Source organism: Augochlora pura, chromosome 6 (assembly GCF_028453695.1).
Source record: "Augochlora pura isolate Apur16 chromosome 6, APUR_v2.2.1, whole genome shotgun sequence".
NCBI lineage: Eukaryota > Metazoa > Arthropoda > Insecta > Hymenoptera > Halictidae > Augochlora > Augochlora pura.
This window is the reverse complement of record NC_135777.1, coordinates 6,567,070-6,594,741: the sequence shown is the minus strand read 5'-3', so window position 1 is coordinate 6,594,741 and position 27,672 is coordinate 6,567,070. Positions and strand designations below refer to the sequence as shown.

At 46.6% G+C, this 27,672-nt stretch overlaps 1 protein-coding gene across 1 annotated transcript in view; it reads left to right on the top strand.

The window, feature by feature from the left end:
* The first annotated feature begins 542 nt into the window (after positions 1 to 542).
* LOC144470918 (uncharacterized) overlaps positions 543 to 27,672 on the top strand; it is a 64,286-nt gene continuing 37,156 nt past the window's right edge. Inside the window, exons 1-2 of the mRNA XM_078182509.1 lie at positions 543 to 2,716; positions 21,596 to 21,914. Of these exons, the coding sequence (XP_078038635.1) occupies positions 1,999 to 2,716; positions 21,596 to 21,914 (1,037 nt within the window). The 5' untranslated portion in view covers positions 543 to 1,998. The remainder of the gene's footprint in view (positions 2,717 to 21,595; positions 21,915 to 27,672) is intronic.

Genomic DNA, 27,672 nt, shown 5'->3' with positions numbered 1-27,672 from the left:
TAATGGGCGTACTCGCGGTTAACACCCTTCGACGGGCGGCGGTGGGAGAGCCGGCTCGGCTCGTGGAACGGGGACGGAGAAGGGGAGCGCGCGAGACGGAGAGACACCGAGGGAAGAGACCGTCGGAAGCGTGGTGCATAGCCGGCGGGAATGGTGGGGATACGGCCGAGAGAGAAGGAGCGTTACGGTCGAAGGAGGACGGACGGAGAGGGTCGAAAGGCGCGCGGGACGGGGGAGGGACGTCGGGAAAGGCGTCGAGAGCAACGCCGCTGGGATTGGCGCCGGAACGCCAATCCCGACTACGAGCGCTCATTATCGCCCGTTGGACGCCGGGGAAGGGCGCCTCTATAGCGTTCGCAGCTTCCTCGTCGCGCCGTGGCGGCGGCGTGTCGCCGTCTCGCTCGCGCTCTAGCCGAGCTTATAGCGAGTCGGGCCGGCGAGGCAGGTTCTCCCACCAGGCCGGACCGAGAGACGGGGCTGTAGGGGAAGGGAGGAGGAGCCCCTGCACCGTCTCAGTCTTCGCGTCGCTGCCCTCCAGCATTCACGCCTCCCGCGTCCGTTCGTCGGCGCAGGCACACTCCGCTCGTCTGTATACACGCACACACCGCCGGGCCCGTACACGTAGCCACGCGTACACACGCCCTGAATCCGGACGAGGACTTTAGCACACCAACACCTCCGCGGGAGGTGTGGGGGTGAGCCCCCAGAGGAGGTGTCAATCCTAGCGCTGCTCAGTGACCATCGCGGCGCCACCCAAGTAACACCTTTCGTCCGCTCTCCGGCCCAGGTTCGGGAGCAGCAGAGCAGCCGAGCCTCACTAGAGCTCTCTCTCTCTCTCTCTCCCTCTCTCCTCTCACACAGTGTCTCTCTCGCACTCGCCTTTTTGTCACTCGGGTCTCTCGCGTTGCGGGTATACCGACACGGCACACTGAACTGTCCTCCCCGGCTTCGTCGTCGAAGCCGCCGTCGCCGTCGCCGTCGTCGTCGATCGTCGCCGTCGTCGCCGTCGGACGCCGTTCTATCCAGCACGCCGAGCCGGTGCGCGCGGCCGGCCTCGCTCCGTTTACTCGCGCGTCGTCCTCATCGGCCGCGTCCTCGCGCGCCCACCGGTTTCGTCAGTGTGGTGATCAGAGTGCCCGCGGAACATCAGCCAGGTGAGCACTCGAGCAGTGCGCCGCAGTGAACAACAGTGAACGCAGGATACTCGAAGCACAAGTGAATATATAATACACAAGTATTCCTTCGGACGTGGCCCAGTGGACTTTTCTTCCCTCTGTCTCTCCGAATCCGTGTGTCCGCAAACGTGCTCCGAGAACAAACCGCCAGAATCCCGCGTGTCTCTCGCTCTGTCCTCCACATTCTCTACACCTCTGTCTGTCTGTCTGTCTGTCTGTCTCTCTGCCTCGCCGCGTCCGGTTTTGAAAAGTGTGTCTCCGCCGGGGAGTGCAACCGTTTCGCCACTCGAGTTTCGAAGCGAGAAAAGGGTGCTCTGTTTCAAGGCCCGTCGCGACGTACAATGTTCTCTGGCGGGTTCGCGACGGGGCCCGTGGCGATCGTAGGATCCCAGTGGGACCGCGAGGAGGCCAGCGAGGATCGCGGCATCCGCTCCTGAGCGGACCGGCTTAGTCCGAGCGGAAACATGCACGAGAACGAACCGAACAGTTGTGGTTGACGGGTCCGATGCTCGAACAGTGCGACTAGGACTGTAATATCCGAGGCAACGCGAGCCGCGATAGAAACCCAGCGAACAAGGACAACGTACTCTGTCCCGAGAGCGGTGTGTTTGACCGATTTCGCGGTGGAACTGAAGACGTTCGGTGAAGACGTAGAAGAAAAAGTGTCTCTCGAAGAGAAGTGCTGCACAGTGTGTTTGTAACAACGACGGTACGACAAAGGACGGATCAAATAGAGAGAGTTCGGTCGGCATTTTAGAAGTCCTTCTAGTTTGAGTCACTCGAAGAGGAATCTCGCGCGACTCGGCACACCCGGCCCGTCTCGATGAGATTCGAACAAGACACGGCGTGCAGGGGTACCCACTGCGCCAGCACTCCGCAACCCTCCGCGCTGCAGCAGCGATCACGGGTCGAGGAGGTGGTGGAGGAGGAGGAAGTGGACTCCTCCGCGAAGGACATCGAAGGTCAACGACGTAGACGAGAATTGGAGGCTAACGTGGTCGAGGGTGCGAACACGGGGCCGAGGGCCGAGGCGGGGGGGCCTGGGATGGCGTACCCCGCGTCAGCGACGGCTCTGAATCAGCACTCGCCATTCGCCACCTCGATCGCCGGCCCGCCGTCCGCGAACCCGAACGGACACATTACCGGCGGTCACCTGCCGGCCCCGGCCGCCCCGAGACCGACGGACTTCAGCGTCTCGTCGTTGCTGACCGCGGCCAGCACCCATCCGCCGATCTTGGGCGGCTCGTCGTCCCAAGGTAGCGCGTCGCCGCCGCCCGGCGGACCCGGTAGCCCGGCGGCCGCGCCGGAAACGCCGCCGCCGTTGCCCAGCCAGAGGGAATTGTCGCATCCGTCCTCGGCGGTGGTCGTCGCCAGCTACTTCAGCGCTGCCACCCTGGCGGCGGCCGGCTTTTACAATCCTGCGGCCCACTTGCCGGCGACTAGCTCGCCAGGCCCGACGGCCCACCATCTGCCCGGCAAAGGAATCCTCAATAGCGCGCACCACCATCCGCATCTCAACCCTCACGGCATCACGCCACCAGGTGAGCCAGAAACAAGTGTTCTCTACCTAGGTAACAACAGTGTCGATAACGTAGTGATAACGACCCTCTCCCTTAAAAGTGTTGTCCTCGTTGTGCGAACGACGCGAGTCGTCACCAACCACGCGAAAACCTCGAACACAGTGTACCGTTCCGTCCATGGTCCCCGTAGGACTCGTCGCGAGACCCAGAATCCCCGTAGCTTCGTCGTAAGAGGGAATACAGGCACCGTTCGGAGTGATCCTCGCGCGGTGTGTGAAAACTCCCAGTTGAAAGTGCAAGGTTGCGCGAACTGTGTGCTCCGACAGACAGTCCGAGTTCTAACGAGCAGTTTCTCTTATAGTAGCCGGTCTTCCGAGTGAAAACGCCGCGGAAATGCCTGAACGGTAGCCGACGCGGATCCCGTCTTCAAACGGAAAACACCTCCGATTAATTCAAAGTACAATTAAGAGTTAAAGACCGCGCGTTGCTCGAGCACCGGAGTCTCTCTCTCTTTCTCGTTGAAAATTCTCTGTATCGAGTTCCGCGAGCAGTCCAGCCCGTAAAAGTTGATTCGCGGAAATCCACGGCCACGGAGGGAGAACTTGCTACCGAGATAGTTCAGACTTCCCTGGCGCCCTGGGGAATATTCAAAAACTCGTTACTCCCGGACCAGCCGGAGAGCCGCGGCCGGACTTTTCCCGGAACGTGGCGGCAACTTTTATCGCCGCGCGCCGGATAAAACGGAATCCGTCCGACCTGGCACCCGGCCGGGATCAAGGACCCTTTATACACCTTTCTAGACCTTCATAGACCGTCGTAGACTTCATAGACCTTCATAGACCATCGCAGACTATCGCGGATCTTCGAAGACGCAAATTCCTTCTCGAACCAGGCCAAGCGTTTCTTTCGCAAAGCTTCTCGCCGATATCTCGAGATACGTCCGACGAGCGCGTCGCGCGAACAGGTTTCGAGACAACAAACTCCGTCAGAGATCCGCGGAAATCGTCGCTCGGAACTTGTTGCGCGGTTTGCGAAAACCGTGGGTCGTTTCGGCGCCGATGTTCCGTCCGTCCGTGTTGCCCGTCGACGATCAGGCCAGACGACGATTCTAATGATCGTCGGTGGAAGACGTACGCGCGGCACGCGAGAGAACCGTTCCATCGCTTATTCATCCGCAGCCGATCCGGCTCGCGATACATTCGTTTCCCGAATCGCCGATCGGTTTGTTAACGTGGCGAGCCGTGTTTTCGCTCGGCCGGCCGTTCGTCCGCCTGTCAATCCCGGCGAACGACGTTGTTAGACGTCGCCCTCTCGTTGCCCGTCGATTCCGTTTCACGTCGATCGGATGATTTATCCTTCCAACGGCTGGATGATCGGCTTCGCCATCTTCCTGGCGGATTAGAGAATCCGATGGCGAAACAGCCTTCACGGCGGTTTCAAGAGGAACGCGTTGTCATCGCGATTCTCTTTCCCTTTCGGTTCGCGGACGTCGAATCCATCCAGAAAGCTCTCCGAGTAGGTTGCCGTGTCGCAGGACTTTGGGACGCAATCGTGAAAGAGTTTTCTCTCGTCAATTTCTTCTGCGTCGATTCTGGCAAGATTGCTCGTCGCTAGAAAATTGAAATAATAGTTAGACAGGTTAAGTTTATAATGTCTCGTGTCGATTAGAGTGCCTCCGTTCTTCTCGCAATCGATCAGAGATCCTCTTCCGATCCTTCGATTTTGTCGAGAATGGCTCGAATCGCGGTCGTTTTAACAATGCAGGAAACGCCTTAATCGCCCAGCTTCCGGTTCGCCGGAGAAAAATCGGCGCGCAGCGATCGTTAACGTCGCCGTCGATCGGCGGTATCGAAACCCGGTGGGGTTAGGTTCATTAAGGTCGCGAATCGGACGGCCGATAACTCGTCCATTCGTTAAATGAAACCGAATGCTTTTTCCGCGGCACCGTGTACTCTATGTTAATTCATTAATACGCGGCGCTTGCCCCGCGTCAAACGTCAATTAAAATCGAATTAAACTGGAAGGGCTCGTGTTTCCTCGCGGCCGACGAGCAACGCCCACGCGGCCGAGGGAACGGTTCCCGTTGGTCTTTCGATCGGCGAAAAAACAGCAGGCGAACAACCGTATCGTTTCGCAAATTAATACGACTGCGTGTCGGGATCGGTTCTCTCGTCGAATCATGTTCCAACCTCGCGACGTGCACCGAAACTGGCCTAACTCTCCCCGCCGCGATCTGCCTCGATTCGAAGCTGAAACAGTATTTAGAAGATTATTAAAAATGCGAACTCGCGAAAACTCGCCGCGTTTTTTAGACGGTCGTCTTGCCGATTCCGAGCGATTACGACGTTCGCGACGTAAATTGAACCGGTGTCCGAGCAGGCTCGTGACAAAGGAAATTACACGTTACATCAGGATCCGAACAGTCCCGGATCACGTGCCCGAGCAGTTAATACACCGTCGGGATTATTAATGTCAGACCGAAATCATTCCGTTGATTGGCACTGAGTTTTAATTGTCAAACCCCCTGGCCTCAGGTTTTAGTTCAATCTGAACGTTCCTTGCTCTGTCCGAGATCTAGAATAACGTTAGTATATTTGGAGTAATAAATAGGCTTGTAATTGTTTATTCGAAACATGGAATAATATCTGGTTTAACTTTCAATACCTCCGTTCTTTTCTAGAATCAAGATGATTCTATTCTGCTCTTATTAATCGCACGTTTATTTTTATGGTCTTTTATCCAAAAGACTATGGTCGTTTATCCAAAAAGTATTACACCGGCTCTTTGAACTGCAATTGCATCATGCTTCTTCGATCCATGATCGATTCTTCTTAATTAACACTGATTTGCCCTTAATAATTTCCTTGGCAGGACGAAACAATTTTTCTTTCCCTCATCGTCTTCGTTTTCTTTGGATTCTAGATCGACAGAAAAATTTTATTTAATCTAAAAGAAATTAATAATATGTAAAACGAATCTCAAAGCCTCGCCGAAGTCTTTCTCGCGAGTCTGTCACGTTATCACAGGGATTAACCCCTCGACGTACCATTTTCTTCACAGTCACTGCGACTAGGAATCGTTTAATCGGCACAATTTCTCTGAAAGAACAGAACATTAATGTTTATTCCGTGCCTGAATTTTATTCGTATACATAAATATTAATATCAAGGGATTAGAGTTTTATTCCAATTTTAAAGAACATATTGAATTATTTATTACCAGAGTAATATCCATCGCGAGCCAGACTCGTCAATACGTCCCGTTCGTCTCTAAAACATTAAAAAGACAATCGGCCGAGTAGAGCAAGACAATAGACACCGTCGATACACGGCGCGCGCAATATAAGACATCATTTACAATAGCTCGGAGCACATTTCTTAATGCAGAGGCGAGCCCGAATCAATCTCGAGTCCGCGAAAGCGAAGGAACATAATGCAACAACTCTTTCTTTCGGCGCAAGGTGGCCTCTCCGCAAGTTTTCCGCGCCCCTCGTGTAATAACAATCTCTCTCTCTCTCTGTCGATGATTTGCTTTCGGAGAAGACGCGCAGTCGGGGCTCGGAGATGAAGAAACGGAATATTTAAGGGACCCAGTCCCTTTCTCTCCCTTCTGTCTCGTTTTTCCATACAGTTTCAGTGGCAAACAGTTTCTTGCTTTAAATATTTATTTTCCACGCGGGCGAACTGATTTTCTATAATTATTGTTGTACATTGTGCACGTTTGCGTTTTGCTGTGCCAAAGATGCTGTATTAACCCTTCGCCTATCTATCTTGTTAAGTATAAATGTTATTCCATTCTTTCAACCCCTTGCGCTGTAACAACGAGTCAGGCTCGTGGCGAACGTTTCGCAAATAATTTAATAAATATAATTGCCAGTCGTTTCTGTAAAATTGAAACAAAATTCGAATCCCTCTGTCGTCGAAATTTGGGAATTTAATTTCCTCTCGTTCCGTCAAGGAAAATATACTAATCAATACGGTTTCGAAAGACATCGTAGCGGAATAAGTCTTGTAATCGGTATTTAACAATAATTAATTTAAATTTCCCCTTTTTCTTCTATGAGATTATTACAGTAGAAAAACTGTTTATGCTTGTAACTACAAAGAAAGTAGTAATGGGTTAATATTGTTCTTCGCTATCGCTCGTCGTTCTTTCCACGCGCTATGCGTCGCGCGTTCTTCAGAAATATTACATTCGAGCTGCCTAGATATCTTTCCTTTAAAACCAGAAAAGTCTGCACAGGTGACCATCGCGCGATGCAAATTAACACGCGAAGACCCTTCTCGCGGCAAACATCCTCGCCTCTCCGCTTTATATATATATTCTCGCGCTGATAACACCGCGTCGAAAGAAGCTAAACGTCGTCGAGCCTGACGTCGGTTCTCCTAAAAATAACAGAGCGCATGCAAAAATATGCGGATGCATTATAAACACTCGAATCGCTTAAACTGTCGCAATTGCCGCAAAGACGATGAAAATCGCGAACGAGACGGGGGTTAAGAAGACTCTTCGTAAATATTCACCCTGCGACCGATTACCGCCGACGATCGCCGAAGCCCGTGGAAAACCGATAAAAATCGCGGCGATCGCGCTTTGGTCCTCGTCGGCTTTGGCGCGTTGCCCATTGTGGAAACCGGAAGCAGCGGCCGCTTACCGCGGGAACACGCGTCTCTCCGCGGCCCGTCCGCGTTGCGCAACGCATCCGTCGCGCGACGGCCAGAAAATCGGGGAAAAAAGGCCGCGGGCTTTTGTCCGGCCGCACGCGAGCCGCGTCTACGCTTGCGACACCGTTAATTGCGCCCTGAATCGGATCGCCGTGAAGACGAGACGAGCCGCGAATATTTCCGTCGTGAACTGACACGGGAATTGGTGGTTCCGTCAGAAAAACGAACGCCGATTTGACGAAAAGTCTGAGTCGAAATCTTTTTTAAAACGAGGAAAATATGTTTTCATCATGGTAAATCAAGGGTTAGGGTTATTTAAGGCTCGCGCTATGATTTGAGTAATATTGAGTATATTCTGCGTAAGATCTCTTTCATTCTAATATAATTTTCGCAAAATTGCAACCGAGTTCGCTCTACCATTTTATTTATTCAGTTTTAGCGACGCGTCTCTCGCGATACTACTTCTATTCACATTAGATTTTCATCCTCAAAGAATGCGTGAAAATGTCGATCGGGTGCCAAGAATTTCTTGCTCAATTTTTTAATTCTCTATCATCAACGTGTAAACGAGAATATATATATATATATTAGCAGAGTTGATGGTTTAAACATTTTTAAAGAGATCGACGGAACACATTTATTCGCCGTTTTTGTAAACGTGGATCCGGCTGTTATATTAACCGTATTAACCAACTTGATGGCGTGGAAATTTTTAAAGACCGACGACGCGTGTACAGATTTATTTGTCACTTTTGTGAGATTGAAAAGAGATTTCACGGAATAATTTAACGATATTCTTCGATCTCGCGATTCAGTCTCCCGTTTTCAAATTTTATTCTACTGTGAATTATAATCACTGCGGGTGCGTTTGATGTAGAAATTAAATCGAGAAGAAGCGTTTAAATAATTTAAGACCGCCATTGCTCTGCCCCCAACAAAATAATTCAGGAAAGAAAGAAACGTTTGACTTCCCTCTAATTTATAATAAATTTATAAAATACTTATGATATTAAAATACTTGAAAATCTAGGCAGAGTGTTCACTCTAAATTATAATCACTGCGGATGCGTTTGATATAAAAATTGCGTAAATCGAGAAGAAGCGTCTAAATAATTTAAAACCGCCATTGCTATGCCTCGATTCGACAAAATAATTCAGTAAAGAAAGGAACGTTTGACTTCCCTCTATTTTATAATAAATTTATAAAATACTTGAAAGTCTAGGCAAAGTGTTCACTCTAAGTTATAATCACTGCGGATGCGTTTGGTGTAAAAATTGCGTAAATCAAGAAGAAGCGTTTAAATAATTTAGACCGCCATTGCTATGCCTCAATTCGACAAAATAATTCAGGAAAGAAAGAAACGTTTGACTTCCCTCTATTTTACAGAAAACTTACAAAATACCTGTAATATTAAAATACTTATAATATTAAAATATTTGAGAGTCTAGTTAGCAAAGTGTTGAAACAGGAGACTGTGACAACAATGAAACGACTTCGGAAGCACTTTTCCAGCGATCCATCGAGCAGATCAGGCTTCGCTGGAGTAAAAGTCGTACAGAACCAAGACCAAGCTTCACGAACCTAAACAGAACGAAGACGAAGAAGCTCGACGAGCCTGAAGAGAACGAGACCAGTGAAGAATCGCGAAACGCCTCGAAAAGATTTGGCGAAACGTCGTTCGCGGAGGCCGTGGTTTAAGGGTCCGATTTCGCAAGGGATCGGTGACTGTGGAAAACACTGTCGGGCAGAGCGTGTATTGGGCAACGCCGGGAACAGAGCGCAGGAAAGATGATAAGGATCGGGGAACGCTCGCGCTCGCGCTCGCGCGCGCGCGCCGCTGCGAACAGCTGAGGAAGGAAAAATCGTGGCCGCACGTCGGCAATACATTACGGGGCCGGCCCGGGCCCGATAATGCAATCGATCTGGCATATCTTTCGCGTTAAACGAGCGACGCCAAGGAGCACCGATATCATTTCCAGAACGCATTGTCTTTGTTCCATCGGCGCTCGAAACGGACGTGGCCTGTCAGCCGGGGCCCCCGAGAGACCAGGAGGAGGCCTGCGTCGTGGCCGTGTCGGCGAATCGGAAAATGTGCGCGGGCCGTTTTCGTCGGTGTGATACAGTGTTAACGAATACCGCAGAGTGACTCTAACCTCCTCGGATCGAACGGTTTCGCGAATCCCGCGACGAGAGGCTCGCGTCGAAACAGTGCGCGGAAATTGACAAGTTGTGCGAATTTCGAAGTTTACGCCGCCGGCGAATCGGGAACGGTCGCGATTGGAAACGATATCGCGGGGGAACGAAATATCGTCGAGGAGAGCGAAAGGGAGCCGCTTCCGCCTGGAAATTAATCTCGACGGTGGCACTGTTAACGGCGAGTCTGCCAGGACTTTTCGTCGCGATTGATGATCGCCGCGCTGGGAGATTGCTACGCGATCGACGATAATCGATCGCCGGTGACGTGTCCTACCGCGAGTTTGATACGCGGCCGGTTCGACGTCTTGCAGAATGTTCTGCCGCACCAACGCGACTAGCTACCGACGAATTGTTTCCCGGATTCGAACGAATTCGACAATGAATCGCGCAACTCGTCGTTGACGCTACGCAGATTGGAGAACTGCCATCGCGCGATGATATTTCGGTAGCTGCGATTCGCGAATTTTTCTGCGACCGACCGGCTGATCATTGCTTTATGAAACGCGCCGGACTGATTTATCCAGGTTTGAAGCACGTTCCTGAATTTTTCTATCGCGCTGTGGGACGTCGTTTCGTTTTATGGTCAAGGTTAGGCGTGTCCGATTTGTTTCAGAACACGAGCGATAACGCGGTCGAAGGGCTGCGCGATGCTACCGTCGATTCTTAGTTTCGTGGTACGGTGCAGAAAACACGTCTTCTGTGCATCGTTGCTTATAAATAATTAATATCTATTTATTTGATTTTAATATTCTAATCGTCGAGGGAGAACGGTCGCAGCGAACGGACGCGTGATACAGTGCGTTGCGAGTTTGGTAACAGCGAGAGAATATTTCTAATTAGGGAAAAGGTGACTGTGTAATCTTTAGTGCAATCGAGGAGAATTAATTTATTAAGTGATACTTGCATTGAAGCTGTGATCATTTTACATTATTTTCGTGATGGAGAAGAGACCTGCTGGAATTTTGCTTTGGAATGAAATACGGAAGAAGTTCGGAAAATGCAATAGCGAAGAATGACTATATTCAATATACATTGATAATATCATAGACGTGGAAGCAATGACAAAAGTATTAGCAAACGTGATCTACACAGAAGATTTTCAATTAAAAGTGATCAACGATCGAGTGAAAATGAATGTAAAATTTTATAAATGTCTGCTTGAACAACGTGGATCTTTTCATGCAATTTTATGCAACATGCAGCACCCAACCATGATGATTTCTAAAGTTAAAGCAAGAAGCAATTGATATTAACCCTAAAAAAACCAAGATCTGAAAGTGACTGACACTTGCCTTATAAAAATGATAAGATTCAGTTTTGATAATATGTGTCACATTAAAGAAATATAATTTAATTCCCGTAAATATAAAAATAATTCTCAGTGAAAACAGTCTTACGATATTTGTAAAATGTGCAAGTGGTGATTTAGTGTTAATAATATTAAAGGCAAAATTCCACTCTCTTTAGTTTTAAAAAATCTCAAACGCGACCATAACGATAGAACAATGCACATTGTATAGTTAAATTCGATCACCATATAAAAGAGTTCAGTGCAGGGGGTGTGGAAGGTGCGCGTATACACAAAAATATTGCAACTGAGTGCATCGAACAACAGCAGCACGTAATTATAATTACTGAAAAATTAATAATAACATTCTAACAATTATTACAAGTAAAACAAATACTTTAACAGGACGAATCTTTTGCGTTACGAGATTGGAAGAAAAAGTGATCAAACGGACAAGTGAGAAAAGTGAACGAGTGATAATAAGTGGAACTTACTATAATAGAAAAAAAACAAGATAAAGAAATAAGTGCCAAAATTTAAAAAATAATTCCTCATCTTTTAATTAATTTAATACAACGCGCGTAAAAAGACAGTCGTTTGATACAATTATTGGAGCCATAGAGCAGTTATTGTCTGCGCTTTAATATTATAAACTACTAAACATTAATATTAATAAACTACGTATAATATTATATCTATACTCAAATATTGACGATTTACCAACCCTATATCGAAGAATAAATGCCAAAAGAATAAATGCTTCCATTATACGTAATGAATTACAACAAATTACCATTAGATAATCTATAGTAAACATTCACAGAAAAGTAAACTAGTTTCAAACCCCATAAAACAATATTACCATCAAATTCATCCCAATGCGAAGAGTAAAAATCGTTTCTATATCATTTCGATTAACTCGTCGATTTCCAGAGAGCCTTCTCTTATTCGTGCGATTCCAGCGACACCGATGCGTACAAATTTCCACACAGCGTCACGAAACGTTCGTCAACAAGTTTGCAAAAGCGTCGCGAAGACGGCGGTGTTCCGTTCGCGGCGAAAAATACCAAAAGTGTGCCTCGACAGCGGAATCGTACGCGAAGTGGTTCGAAGAAAATTCCGTGACCGATCTCGCGAATGCAAATTCCGTTGGATATCTCGTTCGATTCCGTGCTCCATCGATGGGGCAAATATATGCGGCCGGGCATCGAAAAAGCAACAACACGCCCAGCGAGTTCGAAAGATCCGCCGCCGCGGATCCGTTCGTTCTAATAGGTTTCGAAAGCCGCGCGCGCGGAACCGAGGACCCCGTAATTATTCATTCCGGGGCGCACGGATCGCGGGTAATTACGAATAATTGCAGTAACGAGCGTGTACCGAAAAGAAGGACAAACGAGGAAGTTCCTGCTGTTGTATCGTTAGCGGCGCGCCAACCAAACGCGAAAACGTTGCGCCGGTTGTTCCCGGACCGATCGCCGTGCTCCAAGAAATCTTCATTGTCCGCGGATCGGACGAGGCATGTTCGATGAAGAAATATATATTTAAATGAACGCGTTAATTAATGGAACGGCGGCCCGGATCTCGGCAGCACGGCCGATAAAAATCGTGGCTCGGTCGAACGGCGCGAGACATCCGGCTTCGAATTTTTTCTTAACTACGTCCGGAATTCGAAAAACCCGCGGCGCGGAATCGGCGGTTTAAATTAAAATTAAAAAAATATAAGTTGAAAAACGGCGGAATAAATTACGCGGAGGTACAGAGCAGGACGCCGGCTTGACAATTTAATGGACGAAATCTATTTCGGATTTTTAATTGCATCCGCAGCTGGGCGAACGTGTCTTTTCAAAATGGCGGCAGTCGAACCGTTGACGATGTTTCGCGCACGCGCGATCGCGGCGAATACAGGAAATCGTCGAGCAAGGGGAAACGAAGCTGTTTGAATGTAACGTCACCTTTCCTACGTTGGCGAACCAAACGGCGCAGCTTCGGCCACCGGAAATCGCTGTCGTCGTATCGCCGCGGCCTCAGCGATCCACTTTTCTGATTCCCGACCCGGTCGAACAAACGGATGATTAGCACCGCGTGGATCGGTCGAGTCGGCACCGTCGTATCGGCCGTGTCACGCCAGCCGCGTCAAACAGCGAATCCGACCCGGCGCGGGAACGATTTTCAGCCGGGCGGCGGTGTCTTATCTGACATCTGATTATTACACGCGTCCACCTCGTCCGCTACAACTAGTTATTCCCTTCGTTAACTTCAATGATGAATTAATTCGCCGCACCCGTTGACACGCACTTGTCTCTCACGCTCACTCACTCTCTCTCTCTCTCTCTCTCTTTCTCGTGCGCACGCACCCGGCTCCCTCCGCGCAGTTTACACAGTCCGAAGACGCAGCTGCCACCTTTAATCGCTTTCCATCATCTCCTCTCTTTCGACGGAAACTCGCGCAATTGGTTCGATTATAGATCACCCTACTAGCGCGCCGATTCCACGCTAGAAACTATCACCGCGAGCGCCTCCCCGCGGGACGCCATCTTAGCTCGGAACAGACGTTTGACTGATGGTGCGCCGTGAGATTGATGTTGCGTTTTTATTCGTGCTGAAACGGTCCGAAGATTATCGTGCAAATGTTGTCGAAACAAAGCGACGGGGTTCTGACAACGTGACGGCAAATGGTGTCGAGGTATTTATGGCTTTTAATCGTGGAATACGTAATCGGTGACGCGGCGACCCGGCGTTAAATCAATTTTTGACCGTTCTTCCGAGCTTTTAGGTTAGTTGTTTAAAAGTGAATTCGTTGGTGAACGATGTTATTTGATCTTTGTGATTGTTGAATAGGTTGTAGGATTAATATTTAGTAGTTTCGAGCCAACTTTGAATCGGCGTCGTGGGAGTTGATTGGTTGCAGCAACACTGTCTTCGCGGTTACTATTTCCATTGTTATCATTTCTTGGCAGAGGTAGAACATTTATGTTATTAGTTCGCTTACATTTGTTTTATGAATTAATTTAGTCAAGAATACGAGATTTAGTTTCAGTTCAGTCAAGAAGATCGAGATGTAGTTTCAGTTTAGCCAAGAAGCTCGATCATCCTAATCGAATATCGTCGAGAGGAGGCGACGCAGCTTTCCGCGGTTTCGGACAATCGTCCCCCGTCTTTGTCATCGGCGCCTAGGCGTATTCTTCGCACGTTTCCGCGTACACGGGACCGCGAAGATCGTCGGCGAATGCAAACTCGAGGCATCTCGGCTGGAGACGAGGCTCCCAGCTCGTAGCCGGAGCACGAAGACACGGCGAAAACATTTTTCGGGCACGACTTTTTGGGACTCGCTTTCGTCGCGATGACGTTGCTTTCTCTCGGCGAGGAGGAAATCGCCGGGAGGTTCGTCGTTGCTTTCCCGGCGAGATGTCCGAGCGATCCTCTAGTTTTCTAGTCGGGCTGCCGGCCAACTGACCGCAGCTTCGCGGCGATTAATCTCGCCAGGCCACGACCGATGTCTTTCAAATTCGAAATTCGAGGCATGCGCGACATCCCGGACCCGCGGACACCGGGAAAACCGCCGCGAAGTCCGTGTCGAAGTCATTTGCGATTCTCGGGGAAACTTCGCGGAATCTTCCCTGTTGTCTCTCCACGCAGCAGGCACCGTTATAAGGAAGCCCTAAGTCAAAATATTAATTTCTTTTTATTTAATTCAGTGACGCGTTCTTTTAGAGATAAGCAATGTTGGAGTTATTTGGAGAATTTTTAAATACTGGTGCTATGGTTACGACTGATCGATGTTATTAACACTAAATTTGTCTTCGTAGCTTTCTTTATGTGAAAATTAATTCAGAGATTTTATTATATCGCGAATTGGTCTTGACAGAGTATGTCAATCGGTTAACGCAATTCTTGTTACGATATAGGTTTCATCCTCCGCCTCTAAAGATGCCATGTTTTCTGACTAGTATTAAACGTATTAAATTTATTCAGTTATCTAATTGACTTATTTAGTGAATTAAATGGCGAACTCATTTGCTGCAAATATTAAAGAAAAGCAAGTCATTAAACTTGGCATAATATTTGAAAAAGTGCCGAAATTCCAAGCATTACGTTAATGAGCCCAACTATAATATAATAAACGTAATATAATAAATATAATATAGTAAATATAATATAATAAATATAATATAATAAATGTAATATAATAAATATAATATAATAAATATAATATAATAAGATAACATAACAAGGTTTGAATTAAAATAGCCCCGAGCGCAAGTTATTAAATTAAGAAATCCGCGTCCCCACAAATTCTCTCTATCAATAAATACTAACAATCTCCGCCATCAATTTTTTAGCGAAGCCGACGAGCCTCGATTTCCCCGAAAAGGCTCGACCGTGCGAACGAAAGCTCTCGCCCGCGCTTATCCGACGCGTTTTGTTCGCGGCGGTTCCGCTCGCGCGTGCGGCGCAGGTAAACGCGAAAAACTCCGCGCGGCAAGCTCTGTTCCGATAGAAAGCGGCACAATTAATGGGCGGCCGGCATTGTGGTCCGTGTTTCCAGGTGAAATTTCTCCCGATAAAAAATGGTTCCTGATCGTTTATCGAGCACGGCCGAGGCAATTTTTCTTGTTTCCCCGCGAGCGGCCCGCTGATATTTTATCGGCGCGCGACGATCGGCCGCGATCGGTAGAAATCGTTAGAAATCGGCCGATTATTTATCGGGAGATGACCGTCGGAGGATCGGCAGAGGGGGGTCTCGATCAACGAGCGAGCGAGCAGCACACTAGTTTCGAGGATCGCGCAGAATTTGTTCTCCGTCTTAAATTATAATAATTGAAAATAGTCGAGGCCAGCAAGTGGTTCGGAAAATTATACCGGAACACGGCCGATTCATAAATCGCGGTAATTATCGGCGGAACGGTATCGATGGGACGCGAGAAAAATCGAAGCGCGTCCGCGCCGCGGCGGCCCGGATTTATCATCGATAAATACGATATCCCGGAATCGCGTAAAATCGACGTGGTGGTGGAAATCGATCGGCGTCGAACGCCTCCCCCCCGCGCCAATTTATGCCGAGCAGATTTAATCATGGCCGATGCAACAATACACCGCGCACGGGATGGGATTCAATTAAGTCCTGCCGGCGGGATCGCTCGTTTGCGTTACAATAATATTATTCACGTCAATAATAACAACGTTTCCGTCGTTTGTCCGGCGAGCATGTTTACCCCGCGATGCAATTACCGACTGGGGGTGAATTTTAAGAGAGCCGTAGCAGGGGGGGGGGGGGGGGGGGGGGGGAGGGGGGGAGTAGAACCGTTTTTGACGCTCGTCCCGCAGCGATTTTCTCTGACCGTAAAATAAATAACTGCGCGGCTCGACCGCACCGAAAATCATTATTCATTTGTTTATTTGTTTATGTATTTTTTTTTGTTTATTTGCTTGTTTGTTTATTTGTACACCCGCCGACCGGTCTACGCGTGTCGTATTAAATGAACGGGCAAGGTTACGGTTGTATTACTTATGTCGGGCGAGCGTTAACAATTGTTTTATTAATATTTCACGCAATTCTCACGAGGTTGTTCGTAAGAAAGAATCGTTCAAGTTTCGTGCGATTATACCTGTTGGAGTCGATTGAAGTGGTTTCTTTGAATTTTTAGCTTTGGCAGGCCGTGCGTTGACGTTATTATTATCGTCGTGATAATGTTCCATTATACGACCGATTCATTAATCTCAATCTGTGGAACGATTCTGTTAATTTTTACTATTTTAGAAAGCTTAATTATATATATACAGATAGATTTATAGATATATATAGAGATAGATTTATAGAGATGTATAGATTTATAAATATGATCGGCACAAGATATTTTGTCGCTGCGAATGCGAGAGGTTACTAACTCCAATACAATCTAATAATTATATATAATTACGTTCGATCGGGCGCGTTCGACTTTTGCGGTTTTGCGAACTCGAAGAAAAATCGTGCGCTTTTATCGCAGCAGGACGCCGCCGGTTGATCGATGGAAATCTTTAAGCCGGTCGATTTTTCTACGCGATTCATCGCGTCGATATCGACGATCCGGGCGCGTTGCGAAACCGACGCTTGTACGGGAATCGGGAAAGCCGGCAGGAGTATGAAAAAGAATTCTCCGAGTTGCGAATTTCCATCTTGGCGGTTTCAAACGGTGCGTAACGCGGGCGATTCGCGTTGGTTGCCCCCCCCCGAGGCCGATTGGTTCGCGAGCTGATTCCGGTCGAGCGGTTCGATCTCAATTAGCAGATTTTTCGTCGAATCCCGGCTGCCTCGAAGACGTTGCACGCTAGAAAATAAGCTCGATGCGCTTTTCGAACGAATTTAGCATTCAATACCGATTTATTATTTAATCTATATTTCTATAAATATAAATATATTTCTCTATATTTCCCTAAATATATCTATATTTAATTGCTATCGATAAAGAAATAAGAATAAGATTAATTAAATAAATCAATTATCAATTATTATATTACGTAGTTATCACATAATTATTATATTACTATAATTAGTTACACAATTAAATCGGTAAATTACAAATTACTTCGCAGGATGCTATATAAATCACAGTCGTTCTCTTAAATAAATAAATTGCAGCAATGAAGAACGCTCGTTCCGTTAAGTAAATAAAATAACAAAGTTTATCTAGCTGTAAAACAAATATTCTGCAACAAAGGATTATATTACGCCTGCGTGCAGAAATAAAGAAATAAATGAGATATTTCTGTTAGAATTATGCGTTTCGACCGGCAGAGTTTAAAAATAAATTAAAATAGATACGTTCGAGCGAAAAATTATTTAATTAAAATAAACACTATTACTACTGTTTTGTATGTCTACCGGTAAATTTATCAAATAAATTATGATTTAAAGTAGCAATTTTGCTGCTGTTTTCGTGGGTCCGTCAGTCGATTTTTCGAAATAAATTCAAATATTTCGAAATAAATTCAAATACGTAGAAATAAGTTGAAAAAAGAATATTTAGAAATAAATTGAGATAATTAAGGAAAAGCTATTTATGTCTAGCATCTGAGCACCGCGTGTCGGCGGTCGGTAACCGCGGGAACAAGATGGAATCGGCCCGATCCCGTATTTAGACAAGGAGAAAATACGAGACGGACGAACGGTATCGATTTAATGATCGGCTCGCGCTCGCGCACTTTGTACGATAACAATCATCGAGTCATTAACGTGGCAACAGGTTCCGCCTAGTTTTTTTCATCCCCTCTCTCTCTCTCTCTCTTCTCTCCGGTTTTCCTTTTTTTCCCACCTTTCCTCGCTCTTTTCCCCTTTACGCCTAGTGGAAACGAGAGGCGCGGCGCAGAGCCGGCTCTCTCGCAGCCGCGCGCGATCGATCGATCGAAAGCCGAACAGAAAATACCGGGAGCCCGTGCCGCTGACTATTAACCGCGTCATTAGTCATAAACGCGCGCGCGCGCGCGCCTCGATCCTGATTCCGCGTAGCGTTTCTGCGCGCCGCGCCGATGATCCGCGGTTTCGAAATCGTGGGAACCGACGATTCCGTGAGATCGGTTTCGGTTAGGCTTCCAACTGGAATTGCAATACCTACCGGTACACACTAAATGGCCGAAAGTTCCTTTCGTTATTTTCCTTTGATATTTCTACTGTAATTCGGGTCACCGTATCAGCCGTACAGGTGAACGGTAATTATTTTAAAAGGTATCTCGATCATGGGGGGGTAGTTACGGGGTGAGATCGGAAAATCAATTCTACGCCCTCTTTTCAGTGTTTTAAAATTATAAAAAAATTCAAGACGTGTCAAGAACCCTTACACCCACACTCTGCAATTTTTTGCAAATTTTTAAATTGTAAATGTTGCTGGTGAAAAATTACGAAGCTCAGAAATATCGAGAGAATTACAGATATACGAAAGTTTTATGGTTGCGATATTTATAATTTTGCAGCATCGTTTGCAGTATTTTTACAATCATTGTTCACGAATTGTTTGTTAAAAAATAATAAAAACCGATTTTCCCAACGTTTTTTCTACGAGGAACCAAGTTATTATCACGTTCAAATAATTCGAAATTGTTGCGCTGAAATAACCTAAAATTGTTGCGTTAAATGACTTAATATTGTTACGTCAAAATAACCAAAAATTATTACGTCAAAATAACCTAAAATTGTTCCGTCAAAATAACCTAAAATTATTACGTCAAAATAACCTAAAATCATTAGGTTAAAATAACCTAAAATTGTTCCCTTAAAACGATCGTTTACCACTAATATTTAATTTTGGTAAAAAAAACGCTATCGGCTGCTAAAATCGAGATTTTCCAAACGATAAGATCGTCTCCCCCGTACCCGGAAAAGTCCGGCGCTGTTCGGTCATTGTCTTAATGATCGCGCGTTTATCGATTCTGTAATTTAGTTGAAAAGGGGGCGCCGAAGAATTTACGAGGATTTTATGCAGATGGCCCCGCGGCGGCACTCGTATTCGGAAATAATAAATACGCTTGCCGTTTCGACGCGCGACCAACGCGTCGCCGTCACGTGACCCGTTTCGTTAAGCGACCCATTAACGGGCCAGCCTGCTAATTGTACTCGGCCGAATCGATCAGCGAATCAAATTGTAAATAAAATGAACGCGCGCCAGGCCGTCGGTGTAGCGGCCGGGCATTATTTAGGAAATAAACGCGACCGTTTGCCGACGTGCAATCGTCTTCATAGTTCCAATCATTTCATTTTTATTTTTAAAATTGAACAATTTTTCAAAGTCGATCAAAAATTATTTTATCCACTGCTTCGAACAGTTCTTTTCATTCGAACATCGCAATTAAACAATTATTGTTCGATATAGTATCCGCATTATTATTCGAATAATTTTATAATTTTTCTGGGGATAAATCGTTCGAATTTATTCGATCCTGATAAATTATTCGAATAGATATTCTAATAATTTATTCGAACAGAGATTTAACCTCTTCGGGGATACTGTCACGTATGTTTAGTTTTCTTAAGATTATAATTATACCAAGCGTAAAGAAAATGAGAATCTATTCGCTATAGAATCCCTCTATAATGTCAGAAAAACTCCGTCGAATAAAATGAGATGATAAATAAAAAACAAACAATTAAATAGATCCATCCCTGAGGAGGTGGAATTATTGGAAAAAGATCTAAATCGTGCGTTACCAGCTATTGCAATAAAATGTTATTTTAATGTTGCCGAACTCTGTTCGACGATCGCGTAAAGTCGAATTCCCGGACTCGCGTAGACGCAGCCGCCTTTACAAAAATAGCGTCTGACGTCCCCGCGGGGTCAATCGAAGCGATCTATGCCGCGGCCAATTGTCCGCTTCGTAAATCGATCGATTCGATTGATCACGCTGGAACGCCCAAGAATCATCCGCGGTTTCCCCCGGCAGGAAAAACCGAGGCCGGGCGAGCGAGCGAGCGAGCGCGCGTGCACGGAAAATAATTGTTTGGCTCGTTGCCGACGCGCGGTTCATTTGCAAATGAGATTAATCAACCGTCTTTCAACGATGATTGTCGTGCGGTCTCGCGACGGGCCGGTAATATCGGCGCGGCCGGCCCCCTCCCCGGTGAAAATTGATACAATGCCCGCGATTGTTTTCGAGCCCGGTCGGTGTATATAAATCCGCTGAAACGAATGATTAATAATATTTTAATTAAGGAGCGCGGCAATTGTAATCGAATATTACCAATTCGAGAGACCGCGCCGCGATACGGCACGGGCTCAACAGAGTTTATCGTTTAATCATATTAAATCGTTCAACACCTCGCCGCGATAACACACCGCCGACGCGAACCTTCGCGATTTTATTCGCGGAGTTGCGGGCGACAACTGTCGATAATTAAATGTTACCTTTAACAATAATAATGATAATAGTAATAGTGTTTAGGTAGTTATATGATAAAACTATTGGACACGCTAGGGTGGAAATAGTTTATTAATAAAGTTTTTAGTGATAATTATATTCTATTTATGTTGGATATCAGTATTTTCATCTTCTTTATATAGGATATCAATATTTATATACTGGTTATATACGATATTAATATTTACACACTGTCTATATACGATATTAATATTTATACACTGATTATATACGATATTAATATTTATACACTGTTTATATAGGATATCAATATTTATATACTATTTATAGGATATTAATATCTATGTTCTATTTATGTTGGATATATAATATCTATATCCTATGTCTATAGAATGTTAACTCTTTGCACTCGATTGTTGACTCTGAGGCACCACTAAAATTATTCTGTCACCATCTAAAATCATTTTTATAGCAACAAAATTCAATTTTAGAAAAATTGTTAAATATGAAACAACTGGTGTGATTTTGCTGTTAAAATGATTTCGAGTGCAAATATTCCAAATCTAAAAATATTTATATGCTATATTAAAAAATATATATATCCTATATTCAAAAATATGTATATGTAATATTCAAAGACAATTATGTCCTACTAATCTAGAATAGATTATAATAATTTAGAATATTTATATCCTATATTTAGAAGTATTAACATCCTATTTACCTGGAATATTAATATTTGATATGCTAATTATAATACCCTTCTGTGAAATTGTACAGAACCTATTAAACAGTACATCTCGCGTTCTTATCCATCACCTGGCAGTATCAATAATTTATTTTAATTGGCGACACTTGCCGCGAACGATTATAACAAACACAATCTATTTAATGACATTTTGCAGGTCTAGGACTTGGCCCGCACACGCCCGAAGAAGCAGCTGTGCTGGCGGCCGCGGCGGCAGCATTGCACCACCACCATCAGGGTGGACCCGGTGGTCCGACGATGAGGCCCCTCAGGCCCCATCTACCGCCGGGGATGCTACACGCGTCGCCGCACCCTCTGGCCCCCCATCATCCCCTCGCCGGCCCTCACCCGGCTCTAATGCCGCCGCCGGAGGACGACGGCGTCGTCGACGATCCGAAAGTTACCCTCGAAGGCAAGGAGCTGTGGGAGAAGTTCCACAAACTCGGCACGGAGATGGTGATCACGAAAAGCGGCCGGTAAGTCCCAAAATCATAATCTTCTCCCCGATTCTGCGTTTCCAGCAATCGAAATTATCTTAGCGTTTCTGCCAAACTGTGGATTTTGTTTCCTACAAGAATCAGCTGTTCGATCGATTCGAATGCTTTTCACTTATCTAATTCGATTCTTATCAAATTCGCTTCATCCTTAAAGACAAAATCACGGCCGAAAATCAAAGCGCTCGAAATGTTTCAAATCCTCGAACGCAAAGGGGGTTAATTGCTAGAACCCTATCGTCTCCGCGGATCGGCCGACGCGGGTCGCGCGGGTTCGGTCAATCGTTTTCGGCGTCCGCGGAGAGCGTGATAGGAGAGCGTTGGCCCGCGACAGGAGGCGACGACGGCGTAAGCCAAGAGCCGTGAGAAAAATGACGGGCCACGACGAAACACGAGAAGTCGAGCGGGGCCCGCGAAACCGCAGGAAATCGCGGCGCGCCGGTTCCCCCCGGTTCGAGGCTCGCGAATCGTCGATTTCGGTTCGAGGGAAATCTCAGGTCCATGACAAACCTCTCCAAACATCTCCCCATAGCCGGACACCGAACGTCGTCTATCTACCGAGCGATCGCGAACCGGATCTCCGAGTTCAGCGGAGTTCAGATGGTGCACGTCTGTTTGAAAAATTCAACGGTTCTATGGTCGGCTCCGTTACTGAAAGTTGAAAAAAAAAACCGATCGCAAACCCGAGTTTTCTCTATCTCGTGTATAGAGCTCGCGGCGAGAGACGCGGAAAACGAAGAAGTCCGCGGGGGTGGTAGTTCGAAGAGGGGGGGGCGTAACGAAACGGGCAGGAAAAGTACGGTTCGACGACGGGCGGGCGCTGTCGTCGCTCGGGAGACTGTAGGCGACAGGGCGCACGCGATTGATTACGTGCCGAGCGAAAGGGTGAGCATGAATGTTTACATATTTCATATGCGACACGTCCAGCTGAGTGTAAAAAGTTACGCGCGCGGCCGTACCCTGGATCGCGGCCTGTCGTGGCACCGCCACCGTCGCCGTCGCCGTGAACGTTTATAGCCGGCCGCGAATTTAGTGCAGGGGGCACCTTTCCGCTTTTTGTGACGTTCTCGTTCACGGATGAATTATTCACCGGACTTTTCCGGACGATTCCTGCGAGACGGCGTTCCGACCATTAGCGTCGATATGACGTGGAGGTTCGATGGAGTGACAGCTGACTCGCCAGGACGGGTTGGATTTGATAATTGACCGGACCAAGTACGCATTAGAGTAGCAAAATATATGCAGTGTCAAAGTATAATATATACAGTGATTTCATTCGAAAATACATGGTGTTCATTATGGTGGAAGATCTAAGAGTCGCGGACAAAATCAATGTTGCTCTAGGAATTACGTGTATGATCGTTTTCTTAACTTTTAACCCTTTGCGGCCGACTCTAAGGCGCCGCTAAAAATGATCATGCCACGTTTCAAAATAATTTTTATCACATTTAGAAAATTCTTTATATTTTAATTTTTTTATATTTCGATTCTAATCTTTTAGAAAATTGTTAAGGGCTGTTAACTGTTGCACGAGTCACTATCAAATGGTACGTCAAGATTTACGTCACTATCGCTACCGTCAAAGTCGCAAAACACGATTTTAAGATTTCTAGAAAATATTTCGTTAAATTCTATAAAATAGAAATTTATAAAATAGCTTTCAATATGACAAAAAGCTCGAGCGTCACTCGATGATCTCAAGACACGAGAACCGACGTCGACGCAAGAGCGCAAAGGGTTAGAAAGATGGTATACACAGTCCCGCGCGTTGCTGGGCCCGTTGCAAAAACATCGGGGTTTGGCGACCGTCGAAAATGAGCATGGGGGCCGCCGTGGCTCGCTCTAAATCAATCTCCATCGATAAATAATAAGCAGTCGAGTTAAGGCTGTCCCAGAAAGGGGCGCAGACGACGATCACGGATAATTACACGCGCGGAAATTGTGGCTGGCCCAATCTGCGTCCGGTGGTCTACGTCTCAATACAGAACGGTGCGGGGCCTTGCGCGAGATGCCCCCGACCACCACCCCCACCCCCTTACCTCCCCCCCTCTTCCGGTGGTGGGTTCCTGACCTACCAGTGGCCCAGGAGCGGCACGCATCGAACCCGGAGGGTCCAGGACTCCTCGGCCTGGAATCCTCCCGGAGCTCGCATAATGCCGGGCCCCGGGCCCCGGGGCCTCCTCGACGAGGAGGAGGAGGAGGAGGAGGGGAGGGGAGGGGGCTAAGTATAGGGCTTGCTTAACGATGTTTGTTTTATACATTGGCAGCCTGTTCACGAACCTGTAATCTGTCTAAACGAGATATTACCCGGGCCCATCGCGAACACGGGCCCCGGGTGGGTGTGTGTGGGGCCCGGGGACAGGGGTCTCGTACACTCGTGGGCCAGCGGTGCCCCGAAATTGCCCCACCGGAGCCACAAATTGCTGCCCATTCACCGATTCCGTCCGCGCCGTGCGTGCCAGTCTTCGAAATTCTGAACGAAGCGACTATCCACTCTCTCTCTCTCTCTCTCTTTCTCTCGCTCTCTTAGCAGTGATCAAAACGATCCGAAAGATCCGTGTCGAGTCTCTCGCATCGCTGCGGATTGTCAGAGGGAGAACAGGTCGGCTACGTTTCACGCTGCTCGGATTTAAATGACAATACTGGAAGCGTTGTGGTCAATTTTGACATTGGTCAAGAGCTTTAGGACAGATAGCAGAAGCTTCGTGACTCGTTCGTTATATAATTATTACATTAATTTAACTAGATTGCGGATCTTTATGCGAGATAAATAGAAATAGATGCAGGTTTGTAAGGAACAGGATTGAGATGGAAATAAAAGCTTTCTTCTAATAACATTGTTGACTAATATCGTCGAAATCTTCTTGTTTGTTCATAATTTTATAGTCGAATTAATTATATAGTTTAATATACCGACGGCATCGCGCCGAAGACTATAAAATCGCATCCGAATTCGCGGGTGGCGAATTTCCTCGTCGAAACGCCCGAAAACGACGCGGTCGATCGCGTCGCCTATCCCTTTTCGGCCAGCGACAGAGACGATCGTTTTCGCCTCCCGTATTCAGACGGCTAAAGGATCGCTAATTGGCCGGTCTCTCGGTGGCGCGCATTAAATTTCAAAGCAGTTTATCAGCGCGCGGAACAACGGAACGCTTAAATGAGTCAATTAGACAGTGAGTGAGCACACACGCGCGCTCGCGCGGCCGGGAAGGGAGAGCCTCGCATGCTCGCGCCGTAAATAAAGAGAAGTTTTCTGTAGGATTTGATGCGGTTAAGCGCGGGGCCGGCAGTCGTTTAACGCCCGCGTTTTATGGGACTTGATTTCTCGGATTTCTTAAATCGAATCAACAACCTACGCCGGGTCCAACAAACCATAAAGCCACCATGCCTGCTCCCCCGTCTCGACGCAAATCTTTTCACGCGATCCGAGGAGTATTCTCGTCGACGTCCTCCGTCAACGTCCTCGGTATAGTTTCCTTCGATTTCTTCCATTCGGCGCGGGTTCCGCGAAAATTTTCCAACTTTCGGAACGGCGATAATGCGATAATGATTATCGCGGCTCGCGTAAGGTACGAGGATAGGAGGCGGTTGCGCAACCGCGGCGTCACGCCTATCGCGCGACGAAATATGCAAGCTCACATTTTGACGTCCAAAGTGCTACTTATCGTTAACACTTTTCGTCGCCGCTATCGCCCGAGCGAATAGTTAATTTCCTCGTCCGCTCCGTGTCTGCCAATTGCAGTTTACAGGGGAGACGCGACACAACCGCCGACAACTTCCGATTACGAAATCCACGCCGGCGGAAACCTTCTTCTGTCTTCCTGCTTTGGCTTCCCGCTTCACGGTTCAACCCCTTCGGAGCGTACGCGACCCTGCCGCATACCCTCGTTCGATTAGTAGATACCTCGATCCCTCCGACGATTCTTCTTACTTCACCCTTTCTCTCCGCGTTCCTCGTTCTTAAACCGTTTCGTCTTAACCCTAAGGAGTTGTGCATTTCGAGAAATGCGAAACCTGTAGTTTCGCGCGTTGCAGTTATGTTTATTGACGAGCTTGCGGTTAGAAAAGCGATAGAAATTAACAGATATGTTTAATAATAAGTTCGACGATGCAAGAGCTGATATTAATTTTCTAATCTTTATTCTGAGTAGACTTAACAATTTTAGGTTAGTTGTATTTAAAAACTCGTCATTGTATATTCTCACTTTTTATTCCATTATGTTATCTGTATATTCTGCTGTTAAATAGATTAGATGCTATATAGATCCGTTTATTTGTGTATTTGGCGACCAGTCGAGCGGTAAAAAATAAAACTCGCAGCGTTCGGAAAGCGCGTACGAGATTGGCAGACATTCCAACGATCTCTCGGATAGCGGGGTAGATGTATCGAGCGAGGGCCGTTGTCGCGGGGTAATCTGTAAGGTGTTCGCAGGTGCGTGGTGACACGGGGTGATCGAACAGGGCGATTAAAGAATGGTAATTCCCGCGTCAGAGTCAAGGCTGAAGTCGTCACCTCTGATAGCTCGCGGCAGAGAACACGGGCCTGGCCGGGGACTCCACAGCGTCGGCGAACAAACGAGCACGCGATCCAGCCCGCCGCCTCGGTCTCGTTTCCGATGGAATTATTACGCGAAACCCGTCCAAGTCCCGCCGCTTCCCGCCGATTAGATTATTCGAGCGAATAGATTTCTCTCGTCGATAGCCGATGTGACCGATTCGAACGAATATCTTTCGTCGTTAACTGTTATCGGAAATGGAAGGAAACTCTCGTTGCTCACTGTTATTTTATTGTTCTTTATTATCCATCACTTCTTTCCTTTTTGGTTGTGACGGTAATGGTTCATGATTATAATAATAATGGTAATAATAATTTATTATTGGATAGTAGTGCGAGCCTTTGTTACAGAGGAAGACGTACGAAGGAGGAGGGTTTTACGAAGGAAGAACAAAAATTGAAAAAATATATATATATATAACTATATATAATATAGAGATATAATGTTAATATCAGAAAAAGCCAACACAGCTGGTATAGCGCACAAATGCAAGGGCTACTTTAAAATCATCTGACTTTGCGTAAAAAATCGCAGCTGCGTTTACAATTAACTGCAAACTTACTGCAAACGAGATACCCGGGAAAAAATGTACGAATTACGTGCATTTTCTCAAACTCGGCAACTTTTAGTACCACAAGCATGGTTTCGCGTTTGAAGGGTTCGAGTAGCAAGAGTGCGTCCAACTTAAAATCGAGAATCATTGCTTTAAAGTAGAGGTTCCAGGTTTCAAAAAAAGAATCATCATTCTACGATCATTTTTCACGAAGGTATCGTTGTTCAAATTTCGCCACATCCTATGCCATATTTTATTTTAATAATAAGATAAATTTAACTGATCTAATATATATTTGCATCGTCAGCAAAGTGGTCAGATTGTTGCAAAAAGTATACTAATAACAGTATCACGAGTACGTATAATAAAAGTACCAAGAATAATAATAAATACCGAGCAATGTATTTATTAAAAGGGCTCGTTGACGCTATGTTAATAACGATACAGCAAGGAGAAAACCCGCTTCCGCGTCGCGAAAATTTCCAGCGACGGTAGGAAGGGGTGGGTTCTCCCCCCCTCGTGAACAAAATGAAAAAGAATCAGTGTTCGGGTGCAACAAGGTCACGCATCATCGGTCGAAAAATCGCGCTTGTTCGGCTTGTTCCCCCCGCCCTCTCGGCGAGCACTTCAG